General features: G+C 35.0%; 1 protein-coding gene across 3 annotated transcripts in view; it reads right to left on the bottom strand.

Annotated features, from left to right (window-relative positions):
• LOC136840304 (centrosomal protein of 104 kDa) overlaps window positions 1-17,500 on the bottom strand; it is a 571,779-nt gene that overhangs the window by 93,467 nt on the left and 460,812 nt on the right. For all 3 annotated transcript variants that reach the window (XM_067107005.1, XM_067107007.1, XM_067107006.1), the window contains exon 7: window positions 10,913-11,304. In XM_067107005.1, coding sequence (XP_066963106.1) covers window positions 10,913-11,304 — 392 coding nt within the window. The remainder of the gene's footprint in view (window positions 1-10,912; window positions 11,305-17,500) is intronic.

Raw genomic sequence — 17,500 nt, 5'->3', positions numbered from 1 at the left:
CTCGATGTGAGTCAGAAATTTATTTCTGTTCCACACGTGATTGTGTGTTGATTATTTCTAATATATATATATATATATATATATATATATATATATATATATATATATATATATATATATATATATATATATATATACATATATACTGTATATGTGCGTGTGTGTCTGTGTGTAGACACGTGTGTTAAGCCTCTGAAGATCCGCTTGGGCATTATAGTGATTTGAGTTTGAGCAAACCAGTCCTGAAATAATATTCTCCTTTCGTTGATCCCGTTTATTGCTGCAAATATTTCAAGATGAAAACCTTTTCATTTTCTTTGTAATGAATCAGCAAACTGAAGACTTAAAAAATCGAAACCAGAAATGTCACTTTTTCTTCATTCTTTGAAGCCTTTGTCTACTGATAAATTGGACAACTCTGTAGTCGTGAAAGTAATGGAATGAGGCGCATTCAAAAGCATAATTAGCTTGGTAATTGGAATTGAAAACAGATATTAGTTGGTGGCTACTGAAATACAATTAAGCATTTGTGATTGTCATTAGTGGAAATATTCATGACAAACTTTTTTTAATCATTAATGGAACATTTCATGACAGGCATTTCTATTGATCATTAATGGAAATATTCATGATAAGCATTTTTATTATTCATTAATTCATTAATTTATTTATTATTATGGAAATATCCATGACAAGCAATTTTGCTGGTCATTCGTGGAAATATTCATGATAAATTTTTCATTTGCCATTGAAAGAAATATTCGTGAAAATAATTTTTATTAGTAACTCATGGAAAGATTCATGATATTTTGTTGGTCGTTAATGGAACGATTCATAACAAGCTTTTTTATTTGTCATTAAAGGAAAGATTCATGACGAAGAATTTTATTAAACATTAATGGAAATATTCATGGCAAGCGTTTTGTTGGCCATTAATGAAAAGATTCACGACAAGCATTTTTATTAGTAATGGAAAGTTTCATGACAGGCATTTTTTTGTCTCTAATGGAAAGATTTCTGGCTGGCAAATTAAAAAGTTTTATTACTTTCATTCAGAATTTAGTTCTCTTAGAACTGGAAATTTAATGCGAATTCCTTCTCAAATCTGAAATTGTATCCACAAACATTAACAAGATTATTGTTGAGAGAGAGAGAGAGAGAGAGAGAGAGAGAGAGAGAGAGAGAGAGAGAGAGAGAGAGAGAGAGAGAGAATGGAGTCAAACTGAGTCATTTCATAAAAGTGAAAGGTACTTATTCTTCCGGTAATAATATTGGTTTTCTTGCCTGGAACACATAAAAAGATATAAGAGGAAAAACTAAGTTCCTTTTGCAACGCGATATTCCCGGAGGCATGAAATTCGCCTTCCAAATTCCAGACAAGATGTTCGAAGATAACACGTATATCGACGGGTCTCAGCGTTTTTTTGTGTGTGTGTGTGTATATATATATATATATATATATATATATATATATATATATATATATATATATATATATATATATATATATATATATATATATATATATATATATATATATATATATATATATATATATATATATATATATATATATATATATATATATATATATGTATTTATGAATGACTACTATAATGAGATATGCGCCTAAAAGCTAACTTTCTGGAGAAATGTTAATTTAATATTAAACTGCAGAATGTTAACGACGGAAGCCAGAGAGAGATATGAGAATTGTCACTGATGAAATAAATGCAAAAGTTGTAAGGGACAATGAGCTCAGGTTTGGAGGCTGTAATGGGCAAAGAAGAGGCTGCAAAAGAAAATCGGGTGCACTTGGAGGTTCACTTGGACGTTTCTAGATGGCAGTCACAGAAACCAAATAAAGTACACAGCTATAAGTACTTCACTCTAAATCGAGAGAGAAAAAGTACAGAGCAGGTGTTGTCGGAAGTCACCAAATTGACGTTGAAACACTAAAGCTGAAATGAAAAACACCAAACAAACAAAATTATAAAAACATCCAGAATAAAATATAGGTTCTTGAAGATGAACAATCAATCAATTAGTGGGATAAGGGTAACGGGACGGAAACCTTGAATATCGGGTGAGATCTAGTCTAGGATATATTAAAGAATAAGAATAAGCAAAGGATATTTGTAGAACACTTTCATGGAGGAGATGGAGAAGGCAGAGGAGAACATGATAAATAATTAGATCTGGAAAGTGATAGTAAGCGAAGCGTAAGGAAAAAAAAGAAAGACTAGAAAAACAGGTGGATGATGCTGAAAAAGTCATTAATTCAGGGAGTGGCGTTGGTGCTAGGATAACACGTAGAATAATATAATTGGTGAAATATCTGTGAGTGAAAAAAAAAACAAGGGAAATACAATGAGGACTGTGTTAAAGATAAGATCCGAGGAAGAGGCAAGACAATGCTCGGCGAGACATCTTTGTGAGGTCATGAATATGAGATGCATGAGGGATAATCTGACTGATATACCAGAAGCTAAAGACCTCCTGAATGTAAAAATGAATACACTCACGGTTCTTGAAGTGGAATCAATTATAAAGGAACTTAGCACACGAAAAGCAAGGAGCTGTGATGAAATCACTGCAGAAATGACACCTTATATACTACCTAGGCTGCTTTGTGGATTACAGCATGAGGAAATAAAACCTGGTGATTGGAAATTGGCTGTCATAACAAAGGTTCCAAAGTAAATTGACCTGAAAGAATATTTTGACTAAAGAGGCATTGCACTTACAATGGTTATGATTAAAATTTTCAATTTTATTATTCTTAATGGGCTTGAGAAAGAAATCGATAAAAAGATTGAAGATGGATAAGCTGGTTTTACACAAGGCAGGAGTTGCACAGTTCAAATGTTTGCGTTAATATTTATTGTGCTGCCGTGTATGGGCCTCAGAAATAATTTTCTGACGGTCTTTATTGAATGGGTAAAAGGATTTGACAGCCCAATGACCAAAGTTATGGACGATCTTGCATCACTATAGTATTCCCGTTAAATATGTGAAGCTAGCTGAAACTATCTATAAACAAAATAGATGGAATGTTAATATTGCGGGAAGTTTGTCAAGTAAATTTGTGGTAGAGTGCGGGGTGCTACAGTGCGAAGTTATGTCATCCTTACTGTTTCCCCTACCCATGAAGTTTACAAAGAAAAACAGTGCTTGAGATGGAAGAGGTGTAGACTCCAGCAATGAGAGAAACGTAGACAGACTTAAAATACGCAGATGATGATGTTTTAATTAGATAAACCCCAAGAGACAAAGATTGCTTAATAGAGTGCACCATACATCTAGTGTTCTACACAGATGCCACTCGAGAATGGATTTAAGAAAAACAAAGTAATAATGAGGACAGAGGGATGAAATAAAACAAGATGGAGAAAAAATTTGTGAGGTTGAATACTTCAGATATTTAGAAACAATGATATTCAATACAGATTCTCTGCGTTAAGAAAAGATATCAATAGGATATACGGATGTTCCAGACATGGATGAGATTATGATGAGGGTGAGTTTGAGAAAGCTGTTACATGTCATTCGCACAACCCTGGAAGGATGAATGATGCGCAATAGTGTCAGCTGGGGCCCCGTGGACGCCAGAAAAGTTGAAAAATTCAGATCTTACTGACTGAGTATTGTGAGAGAGGAAGAAGAATCATTGCAAAGCTGTTGGATGTGAGGCACAGGAAAACATGAGAGGTGAAAATTTCAGAGACCCTTTGCGACACGCGGTGTTGGATGATGATAATGATATACATACATACTCGTACATACATGCACACATACATACATACATATATAAATATAAAATACTGATATATGCGTACATGAATGCATTTGAGAACAAATGTCATAGGTACACAAATGTTTAGCTGCAGATATCAAAAAGAAATATTGCAATATCTACATTTTTTATGCAAAGTCATTTTCCTCAGTAAGATTTTACCTTAAATAGTTTTTTTTATAGCAGAAACAAATCACAATAAATTTTTGACAAAAACCACTTTCATGCAACAGTTAACAAGATTTCTATTACTCTGAAGAGAAGAGTAAACCGCAAACTAAATCATTTCTTGCATGAACTCATAACACGTAACCCCATTACATTTGAGCTCCTGTTTCCAGATTAAAACATATTTGCGAGAATTTTCTATTAGAACTCTCGACCTAACAAACTTTTTAATTGTTTTATTCACATCTGAATTCCGAATCTCATCAGGCTGTGCAGAATTCTTTACAAAAGTAAGAATTAATCTAGCGTTGTGATAGTTGAGCGAAAGGTAACATTTAGGTCAATGACACGGACATTTACAGTAAATGATGCTTTCGCCAATGAGATCGTCTCTAATATCAGGAATTTGCTTTAGCACACACTCACGCATACATACACAAATACACACATATATGTTGTGTGTCGATTTTCAACATGAAACCGTTCCCTTAACAGGGAATGGTTCAAGAGTGAAGAAAAGACAACGATCACTCCCACATCCACACTTAACCCGCTGAAACGTCAATGAAATTCCCGACAGGAAATATCCACAACGATAACTGCCTTATACTCCTACACAGAACGCCCACCAGCGTCACATCAAGGCCCTATACGCACACTACACTATCTACCTCTGTCTTGCACATACTCCTGTGCTCCCTGGATAATGAAGCTTCCCCTTCTTTCCAGTACCTCCTTTATACCATCACATATCCTATCCACCCCATCTGGGTTTCATCTCATCCTTCGTTCCACACTCCCAAACAATCACGAAGGTGACCTTTGGAAAAGAATGTGACGATCTAGCAGGGCACTTCCGCTGGTAGAGACGATGATGCCGGTGGCGAAGAATGTCTGACGAATGTGTTTTGAGCGCATAGATACAATGTGATCGTTCATTGAACCGATGCACCGGAAATATATAACGAGAGGAACACTTGAGTCTCTCGGGGAGAAACTGCCGTGAACTATAATTGCGAAGATGTGTTGTTAACTTGGTGTGTAGTAATCAAAGAGCACACCAGTATGGAGATTCACAAAGCTTCCTCTTTCAAAACCACCCTTTCCAGTCATAAGCGAGCACTATTGAACACAAGACCACCACTGGCCTGAATTTGAAATGACTGTCCTTTTGCTCAAACAGACTGGACCTCCTAATTTCAGAATAATTGTTTATAGTTATTCAATTACATAAGGAGAATTTCGAACATTGTCCTGGAGGGCAATGGATATGGAAGTGGTATATTAGACTCTTATATTACGATATGACATTTATTGTGGTCTGTATGACCTCATTACTTTGTTTGTTGACCAGGGTATTAATCACTATAATTATTTGGCATAAAACAATGACTATGCTGGTTTGAGAATCAGTATGTTCTTTAGTTGGGTCATCGATTTGTAGAGGGAGTGAGACACTCCATTTCATAACCGTAATCTTTGCTGAGCTACTTTCGTTAAATTTATTAATAAAGTCTAGTTTTCGAAATCAGTGTCTTATTCCAGTAGGCCTTTGTGTAATGATAGGTTTAGAGAGAAGCTTATGACGAACAGAGAAGGATCTGCTGACCCAAGGTAAGGCCACGATTACCAGTAACATCCCAAGAAAGGGGAGATGCTAAAATTCTGTTCTTAAAACACATTCTTCAATATAAAGACTGTCCTTCGAACCAGGCGGTTAACATATATATATATATATATATATATATATATACACACATATATATATATATATATATATATATATATATATATATATATATATATATATATATATATATATATATATATATGCATGTGTTTGTGTGTGCAGTGTGAGAGACAAAAGATATGTGATATAGCACACTACACACAGAAACGTCCACCCAATAATATGTTGGCAAAACATATTTTTTTGTATGTATTCATGCATCGGCCCACATAAATGAAGGTAAAAAACTTGTATGTATTTTGACAACATAATAAAACCTTAAGAGAAACAAGAGAAGTCACTGCATGTGAAATTTTATGCTTTATGAATTGCGAACATTTTTTACGATTCTCAAAATCTTTGTACGTCTTAAGAATTTTTTAAATGATCAATAATACTATTATATTTTATCTCCTAGGTACGACGATGCTCACATTCTAATAAAGATACTCATTTTAAAATATATTGGTTCCCTACATATTTTTTTTTTGAGATTTAAAATAAGGCTAACTCATGTCCTCGATATTTTTATAGTGCTGAGTAAAATAAACCTTTCTTTACAAATTTATTTGTATATTGTTGCCTAAATGTATTCTGAAATCTTCTTGAATCTTTTTCACATATCAAGGTGTTTAAAATTTAATATACTCTCATCCTTGCGTCAAAGTATTATTAATAAATGGTTGAGGGTTATTTCTTTCCATAACAAAACTTACTGATTAAAACGTTTTAAAAGATTCATTAAAACATACTTGGAAATACACTGGCCTGAACAGCACAATTTCCTGATGGCCAAATTATAGTGTGAAAAATATTCGCTTCTATAAAACTCCGTTTAGAAAATACTTTCGGGGTAAATTCACTTAGGTATTTCTATTTTACTCTGTCCATCTTCTTTACAAAGAGCTATGAATATGCAATATGCAAATACATTTTCAATGGGTGTGTGTCTCGAATCAGCATCTGTCTCCGAACAATTTCTTGACCTGCAAAAATTCTTGGCTTTCTGTTTCTTTGTGGTAATAAAAATGCTCAAACCTTAATTCGTTTCGTTTCTAGTCTTGCTACACAATCTACATATCTGTCAATCTATTTTATAAGGTACAGTATATATATGTGTATTGTCTATATATATATATATATATATATATATATATATATATATATATATATATATATATATATATATTACCACAGGTGAAAAATAAGAAACAGGGTGTAGGTCCTGACCGGTTTCGACTTTATTTCCAAGCCATTGACAGAAGGACTGATACAGAGTGTGAGAAGTCACAAATATATATACTACAAGAACAATACTGACGAACATACACAACCGTTAGAGGCTCCATATCCCCACTCAGGCCGGTGTCGAGGTAGGAGTGGCCTTTAAAACTCATTTGGCTAAAAATCACAATAGACTCTCAGGGGACATTGCTGATAAACAGACCATACCCACCTCAGATCCACACCTGACAGGTGTCATGGAGGAGGTTTGGAAACTCATTAACATTACTACCATCGTACTGTGTTTACAAATATGATAATCCTATTTTCATATATCTCTACTGCCTACCTTAAAGTTTAAACAATTTACAAATTTCTTTTGATATTAAAGGATCAAGTTTATACATCCCTTGACTGATATTCATATTATGGTTGTAACTTTCTTTTATGAAGCTAGATTCAACCATAATATGAATATCAGTCAAGGGATGTATAAACTTGATCCTTTAATATCAAAAGAAATTTGTAAATTGTTTAAACTTTAAGGTAGGCAGTAGAGATATATGAAAATAGGATTATCATATTTGTAAACACAGTACGAGGGTAGTAATGTTAATGAGTTTCCAAACTCCGCCTCCATGACACCTGTCAGGTGTGGATCTGAGGTGGGTATGGTCTGTTTTATCAGCAATGTCCCCTGAGAGTCTATTGTGATTTTTAGCCAAATGAGTTTTAAAGGCCACTCTACCTCGACACCGGCCTGAGTGGGGATATGGAGCCTCTAACGGTTGTGTATGTTCGTCAGTATTGTTCTTGTAGTATATATATTTGTGACTTCTCACACTCTGTATCAGTCCTTCGTCAATGGCTTGAAATAAAGTCGAAACCGGTCAGGACCTACACCCCGTTTCTTATTTTTCACCTGTGGTAATGTGTGATAAATGAATCACGTACAAAAGTGATAATAATCATATATATATATATATATATATATATATATATATATATATATATATATATATATATATATATATATATATATATATATATATATATGACTTTTTTTATCACATCACCGTGATTCATATTCAGTCAGTAAGCTACAAACGTCCTTCAATATCCAATTCGCTCTACTCGGAAATAATATATTTTCATATATGTTACCGAAGGGAATTTTTTAGTTGATAATAAGTTCGTCGTCTCGTGGGCTCGAACCAGCGAAGACAAGAACTCAGGACTACAGTGGACGAATTTTAACCCACGCGGCCAGCAAGTGAGGTGTAAGTGGATATCGTCTTCCCATATATATATATATATATATATATATATATATATATATATATATATATATATATATATATATATATATATATATATATATATATATACCTCAAAAAATAAGAATACAAATGTATAATGTTAAAACATATGACTGTACAATATAAACACCATGTATAAAATGTCTTACTTTAAAGATCTATTATATTGTGTTAACAAACTTCCCTTACCAATTGCCATTAAAGATAATAGAAACCGGTCATTGGTATTTTTTTTAGTCATCCTCTATTCGTCGCCTAAAAGCTCCCTATAGAAAAGCTGAAAAGATTTTATAGCAAGTACTGTTAAAATCATTTAGGATTAACAAAAACGAGGATTATCAATAATATCATCTATTATCTGATTTCTTCTTTTTACATACTTTATTCATTGTAGGTTTTACGCTCCGTTTCTACAGAATGGATATTTGTCCATTGTTATTACACTTTCTCTTCACTTAGAATGAGCGTAATGTAACCAGCAATTAAAGTTCATTTGTTTGGTTGACATAATGCATACTACGATATTGGAGACAGTTTCTGATACAAGGTAATCATGGAAAAGCAAACCTCAAAATATTCCTTTCTGCGTTTTTGAAGTCCAGAAAAGGTCCCGTCCACTTACCAGAGAAATTGCCATTTGTTTCAATATTTTTTGGGCGAATAAAGTCATTGTTTAGAGTAAAGAAACAACTAAAGGGCTGGACCATACAAAACAAGTGAGTGGCTAATACACAGGTGAATACTTAAAGAACATTTCATTAACTTTTGACACAGAGTAGGCTTATGTCTCTAAAATATAAACTCTTCATTTGACCATAGCGAAGGAAAGTTAAGGATGCCTGAGTTTAACCAGCCACTGAGCTGATAGCGAAGAGCATACCACAAATTGGCATATGTAGAATAAATTCTTCCTTACTGAATGATATTCTCTTTTTTGTAGGCACCACTGAATCATACTGCATTTGGCTGTTCCTAAAACTATTTCCTCAGCACATTACCACTGAACACAACCATGAAAGAAACCACAAACGAAAACTCATCGGTTATAGCAGCGGCCAACAAGTCCGGCGGTTTATTATCGTTCACTGGCAGCATACTATTAAAAAATCGGACGCACTTGACCTATAGGTTGTCTGGGCACGCTAATGAAAACTTCAGACTCTTTGGCAACGACAACAGTATCCTTAAAATTTTTCTTGACTTTTTTTTACGATAATACAAAAAAAAAAACACTCTAATCAAACTTATCAGCGGTCACTTTTGATAGTTGAAAAAACAAAGCAGAAAGAAAGTAATTACTCCAACTGCAAAATGAAAAGATTACGTAATTAGAAATCTTACATTACCTTCGGTAGTATGAGTGCTGTCACAAGAGAATGTTCAACAATCTACACGAAACATTTGCATGCAATCAAACGTTAACTAGAAAATAAAGCAAGAGTTAATGCTTTTATTTCTATACTACTAACAAGCAGGAATACACATATACGATACAGTATCTATAATTCTACTTCACAAAGCTAACTACAGTGAAAACAGTATTCTGTTAAGATACATCAAGCAAAATTCTAAAAGCATTGTAACATAAAGAAACAGTTATTGAAGAAGAGAATATAAAACTGGTTACTTAATACAATAACAATGACTTAGGCTCTAACAAAATGGTCATAGACAGTAATGAAAGAGCAAATGAAGATAAAAGTAGCAGCCAGAAGGAAAAGCCCTGAAGGTATAGAGTCAGCCTCAGGCAAAGGTTATAGCATGATCTAGTCATGAGGTATTTTGCTAAATGCTGTCGTTTAATGTACAATGAAAATGATCACAGACGATGATGGCATACAACAGCAAATGGAAATTACAGTAACTTGCAAGAGGACAACCAGAAAAGAAAGTAATGCATTACCAAGTTATAAAATGTTCTTGTGATATTCAGTAAGAATATAGGTATCAAAAAGCCATCTTTTCAGACATCCAACAGAAGAACAGAAGGAAAGAAGAATTTTACTCATTTACACAAAAAAATGACATTATAAAATTAAGTTAATCACTACACAGTTTTCAATTTCAACATTACTAATTCTGTCACTTTACAATGTTTACCAGCATGCATAAACAGAAATGAAATAATGCCATAAAACATTCCCCCAATACTGTCATTTAATTGGTTTTCATGATAACTTTAAGCATCTACCAAATAAACATCATACATAATTTTCAATAGCGAATAAAAAATGAGCAATCAATGATGTCTGTAAAAAAAACTGACATTAAAAATATCCTCATTGGGTATTGGGTATTGTTCCTTGATTAGCTGTGACTCAGTACAACTCTAAACTACTCGAATTACAAAACAGTAAAGGATATACGATTACAGATTATTAAGGCTAAATTCCAAAGCAGAGGACGATAGTCGAGAGAACTAGTTCTATGGCGTCATTCAATTCTTGTGGAGCGAGTCACATAATTACAGTTTAGTGTCTACATGCTACTAAGTACAATGTACACAGAGACATAGCTACCTAGCTACAGAAAATCGAGGCCTCATGCTTTGAACGGACGGTTCGCTCTACATTAAAAGTGGGAAAAAGGGAAAAAACTCCTTCAGTTCCATCAGAAGACGAGGTTCATTCTCAAGAGGCTACGAGGCCCAGATGAAGCGAGGAGCGTGACACTTACTGTTTAAGGGCGGGCAATGTCTGTTCGTCGTAGTTAACGTACGCTGATGATGGGGGGTTGTATGGGGCTGGTGAGGGGGCTGGAGGGGCGGCAGGTAACTGCCCGTGTCGGGGCGAGGACGGTGGTAAGGGCGTCTTGTTTGGTTGGAGCTGGTGCCGCAAGTCCGGCAGGGGCGCTGACGGGACTTTCAGAGGCGGCGGCGACGGAGACTTGGGCGGTGAGGGAGGTGGTTTGGGCGGCGTGTTGGTGGCGCGGGCGGGTGGGAGTTGACTGGGCTTCCCGTGGCCGTGAGTGGGCGAGGGGTCACGAGAGTTGGGCTTGTTCCTGGTCTTTGGCGGTGGAGGTAACTCCCGCAACCCCTTGGGTCCCGGGACGTCGTTCCTGTCCAGCTTCTGAGGGAGTGGCGGAGGGCAGGGCAGGGAGAGGAAAACAAACATGTTAGAAAATGAAGGCTGGAGTTTAGATTGTTTGCAAAGAGGGCAATACACACACACACACACACACAAACATGCGCAAAGAATAAAGGACTCGGGTTTTCCGAGGCCACCGGGAAAACGAAACAACTACAGTAAGATCTTTCACCTTTACCCCAAGGCGAAAGATATAGGTGAAAGATCTTGGACTCCCGTATTTCACTTTGCTTCCGACCATATGCTCTGTTTATATCATATATCATGCTTTTATTCCCGTGACAGAAATATACATACATACACAAAACACACACATACGTACAAATATATATGTGTATAATGTATATTTATATATACACACACACACTCACTCACACACACACACACACACACACACACACACACACACACACACACACACACACACACATATATATATATATATATATATATATATATATATATATATATATATATATATATATATATATCACATTACAACAGGTGAAAAATAAGAGACGGGGTGTAAGGTCCTGACCAGTTTCGACTTTATTTCAAGCCATTGACGAAGGACTGATACAGAGTATTAGAAGTCACAAATATATATACGACAGGAGCAGTACTGACGAACATACACAACCGTTAGAGACTACATATCCACCCACAGGCCGGTGTCAAGGTAGGAGTGGCCTTCAAAACTCATTTGGCTAAAAATCACAATATACTCTCGGGGGACAATACTGATAAACATACAGGCCATAGGCGACATCAGATCCACACCCGAGAGGTGTCAGGGAGGCGGGGTTTGGAAAACTCATTAGTACTGCTGCCCCCGTAGTGTGTTTACAAATATGATAATCTTATTTCCATACATCTTTACTGCCTACCTTAAAATTTAAACAATTTACAAATTTATTTCGATATTAAAGGATCAAGTTTGTACATCCCTTGAATGATATTCGTATTATGGCTGTAACTTTCATTTATAAAGCTAGATTCAATGATATTCCTTTCCAGTGCATTATTAGAATATGCAAACCTTTTTGCCCCTTTCAAGTTGATAGCATGATTGTTCTCACTAACATCTACAAAAATACCACTGTTCCCCTGTGCATATCTTACACATTTTTTATGCTGTTCTATTCTTTTTTCCAGTGCTTTACCATATACGTAATACTTTACGTAATGCTCTTAAAAGCATAGATGAAAACACTGATTTCTTAACTTTATTGTTTTGTCCGGAATAGAAATGCACATAGGGAGAAGTATTAATAGGTTTTCTATACGCAGTATATTTAAACCCATTACTATTTCTTCGTATGAGGACATCCAAAAAGGGTAAGCACCCATCACTTCCCATTTCCATAGTGAACTTAATTGATGGTACTAATTGACTTAACTTTGCAAAAAAAGTTACTTACATCTTCGTTCCCTGGCCATACACAAATTATGTCGTCAACATACCTAAACCATGTTACATTGCGTGGAATTAAGTTGTTTAATTTTTTCTTTTCAAAAAATTAAATATATAAGTTACTTAACACGGGAATTTTTTTAACGAATGTAGATGTAAATAACTTTTTTGCCAAGTTAAATCAATTAGTACCGTCAATTAAGTTCACTGTGGAAATGGGAAATGATGGGTGCTTACCCTTTTTGGGTGTCCTCTTACGAAGAAATAGCAATGGGTTTAAATATAGTGCGTATAGAAAATCTACTAATACTTCTTCCCATGTGCATTTCTATTCCGGACAAAGCAATAAAGTTAAGAAATCAGTGTCTTCATCTATGTTTTTAAGGTATTACGTGTATGTAGCCCTGAATATATTGATGAGGATATAGATAAGATTAGGAATACAAGCAAGAAACTAAAATATCCTGACAGTGTATTAAACAATGCATTAGAAGCAGCAAAAAAGACTATGTATCAAAATCAAAAAGAACCTTACATCACAAAATATTTGCTCGTACTGTCTTATAATAATAATATGAAAGATATCCCTCATCTTCTTAAGAATTTTGGTGTTAATGTCGCACTTAAGAACAATAAAACAATGGAACATGTACTTATCAAGAACTCCCCGACAACACTAAAGGTTGTGTATATAAAATTCAATGTAAGTCATGTGACAGCTTTTATATTGGCCAAACGGGTAAAGCACTGGAAAAAAGAATAGAACACCATAAAAAAATGGGTAAGATATGCGCAGGGGAACAGTGGTATTTTTGTACATGTTAGTGAGAACAATCATGCTATCAACTGGCAAGGGGAAAAAAGGATTGTATACTCCAATAATGCACTGGAAAGGAATATCATTGAATCTAGCTTTATAAAAGAAAGTTACAGCCATAACATGAACATCAGTCAAGGGATGTATAAACTTGATCCTTTAATATCAAAAGAAATTTGTAAATTGTTTAAATTTTAAGGTAGGCAGTAAAGATGTATGGAAATAAGATTATTATATTTGTAAACACACTACGGGGGCAGCGGTACTAATGAGTTTTCCAAACCCCGCCTCCCTGAAACCTCTCAGGTGTGGATCTGAAGTCGCCTATGGTCGGTATGTTTATCAGTATTGTCCCCTGAGAGTATATTGTTTTTAGCCAAATGAGTTTTGAAGGCCACTCCTACCTCGGCACCGGCCTGTGGGTGGATATGTAGTCTCTAACGGTTGTGTATGTTTGTCAGTACTGTTCCTGTAGTATATATATTTGTGACTTCTAATGTGTGATAAATGAATCACGTATAAAAGTGATTATAATCATATATATATATATATATATATACATGTACATACATACACACACACACACACACACACATATATATATATATATATATATATATATATATATATATATATATATATATATATATATATTATTATCACTTTTATACGTGATTCATTTATCACACATTACCACAGGTGAAAAATAAGAAACAGGGTGTAGGTCTGACCGGTTTCGACTTTATTCCCAAGCCATTGAAGAAGGACTGATACAGAGTATGAGAAGTCACAAATATATATACTACAAGAACAGTACTGACGAACATACACAACCGTTAGAGGCTACATATCCCCACTCAGGCCGGTGTCGAGGTAGGAGTGGCCTTTAAAACTCATTTGGCTAAAAATCACAATAGACTCTCAGGGGACATTGCTGATAAACAGACCATACCCCACCGCAGATCCACCTGACAGGTGTCATGGAGGCGGAGTTTGGAAACTCATTAACAGTGAGAGGGTAGTAATGTTAATGAGTTTCCAAACTCCGCCTCCATGACACCTGTCAGGTGTTCCAAACTCCGCCTCCATGACACCTGTCAGGTGTGGATCTGAGGTGGGGTATGGTCTGTTTATCAGCAATGTCCCCTGAGAGTCTATTGTGATTTTTAGCCAAAGGAGTTTTAAAGGCCTACCTCGACACCGGCCTGAGTGGGGATATGTAGCCTCTAACGGTTGTGTATGTTGTCAGTACTGTTCTTGTAGTATATATATTTGTGACTTCTCATACTCTGTATCAGTCCTTCGTCAATGGCTTGGAAATAAAGTCAGAACACCCATTTCTTATTTTTCACCTGTGGTAATGTGGATATATATATATATATCTTATATTTTCACCTATATATATATATATATATATATATATATATATATATATATATATATATATATACCGGGTATTTATATATGTTTGGTGAAAGTAGAGCCCCCTCCACAGAACAAATGGAAAGTTATGAAGTTTTCTGCTATAGCCTGTCTCCAAGTGCATTGTTTTAAGTTTCTATTAAGCTATTTTTCATTTTACGTTTCTTGTATTTTCAAACTGAGTGACGGAGTTAGATACAGCCATGGCTGATGACTCAGAGGAAATCAGATGGATTGACCGAATCTGGGCTATAACCTTCAGAGAGGCCACGGATGCTGGCACATCCTTCATTTCACGTTCCTGGATAGCTAAATACATTAAAAGAGATGAATCCTTTGTTAAAAGAAACTGGAACAAAAATCCATATGACTGTCATCGTGAAAAGAGTGAGAATCTTGGAAGGCCTGAAGTCCTTTCTCAGGAGTCAAAGACATCATAGCTGAGGCAGTGGGTAGACCAAGAAAGTCTTTACGTAAATTGGCGCTTGAACTAGAAACAAAAAGGGGAAAGAAGAGAAGTTATAGTGCTTATACCGTGAGTTGAAAAATCTGGTATCAAGCCATTTCATGTTATCAGCATGCCCAACATCACTCAGCAACAGAGAGAAGACCGTGCATGGTTTTGTGGTTCATTTCTTAAAGATTGGGATGAAGCTGATTTTCTCCATGTTGCCGCATCAGATGAATTCATCATTTACACAGTCAGGAAGCCAAATCATAAAAATAACATCATTCGGGCTGAAAGTTGGATGATATCAGCAATGATGTGCGCTATCGCCAAGTTGTGAAATTTCCTGAATGTTTGGGAATTTTTCTCTGTTTCACAGCCAAATGGTTAATGTGGATCATCAAAGACAAAGGACAGTCATGGAACGGCGAATACTTCAGAGAAACTGTGCTTACTGGTGGAGTATTTCATTTCCTCAAAGATCCTGAAAATGTGTTATCTGTTGAAGAAGTCACATTTTTGCATGATAAGGCACCATGTTTCAAGGCTCTTCAGACACAGGAGCTGCTTCGAAACAGTGGTATCGATTTCTTCTCGTCAAGTGAATCTCCACGTAGCTCCCCTGACCTTAATGTGTGAAAACGTTGATAGCATCTTAAAGGATCGTGTTGAAGCATGCACAGTGAACTATGATGGTATACCAAGCCTCGACGGCCTGCGAAGTGGGGTGACCAAAGTGCTCAGGGAAATGAAGTTTGAGTCTCAGCTTTTTTGCAATTTGCTGAAATCATACCCCTCAAGAATGCAGGCTGTGGTACAGGCAGATGGAGGCCACACAAAATATTAAATAGTCAGAGAGAAACTTAAATAAATACCTGCTCTGAATTACTTTTGTTTTTGTCCATATCAATTTTAGTTTATGCTGTAGAGGGGGGATCTAATTTTGAAACACCCTGATATATATATATATATATATATATATATATATATATATATATATATATATATATATATATATATATATATATATATGTATACACAATACATATATATATGTATATATATGTGTATGTATATATTATATATATATATATATATATATATATATATATATATATATATATATATATATATATATATATATATATATATATATATATATATATATATATATATATATATATATATTATGACACATCATCACCGTGATTCATATACAATCAGAAAGCTACAAACGTCCTTTAATATCAATTCACTCTACCTCGGAAGTAATATATTTTCATATATGTTACCGAAGAAATTTTTAGTTGATAATAAGTCCACCGTCCGTGGGGTCGAACCAGCGACGGACGAGGAATCAGGACTACAATGACACACTAACCAGTCGGCCACAAGAGAGGGTAATATAATAAGTGAATACCATCTCCCATCAACTCACCCGTCGAACTCAGGTGTTTTGCGTTTGGAGACGATATCCACCCACCTCTGCCATGTTGACCGTGTAGTGCGTTTGTCGGACGTAGCCATATTATGGCCGACTGGTTAGTGTGTCACTGTAGTCCTGATTCCTCGTCCGTCGCTGGTTCGACCCCACGGGACGGTGGACTTATTATCAACTAAAAATTCCCCTTCGGTAACATATATGAAAATATATTACTTCCGAGGTAGAGTGAATTGGATATTAAAGGACGTTTGTAGCTTTCTGATTATATATATATATATATATATATATATATATATATATATATATATATATATATATATATATATATATATATATATATATATATATATATAATGTATCAGTGTTCGTGTGTGTATGCTTACTAGTATAGATGGATGAGATCATTTCCTTTTAATTCCAAGCTACCCGTTAACTCTATAAAAAAAAAATATACTCTCTCTCTCTCTATCTCTCTCTTCTCGGCATGTAAGAAGAAATAATCCCAAAAATCGGAAATATGACACTTCCTGACAATTTACATCAGAATAAGAATAACAGAAAACAACATACTTCCCGCATAAATTTATTACAAATGGTTGCTTATTCTTTTAAACGTGGCAAATCTGTGTTTTA

The sequence above is a fragment of the Macrobrachium rosenbergii genome, chromosome 7 (genome assembly GCF_040412425.1).
Source record: "Macrobrachium rosenbergii isolate ZJJX-2024 chromosome 7, ASM4041242v1, whole genome shotgun sequence".
Lineage (NCBI taxonomy): Eukaryota > Metazoa > Arthropoda > Malacostraca > Decapoda > Palaemonidae > Macrobrachium > Macrobrachium rosenbergii.
Note: the sequence above shows the minus strand (reverse complement) of the source record. Positions and strands in the feature narration are given on the sequence as shown.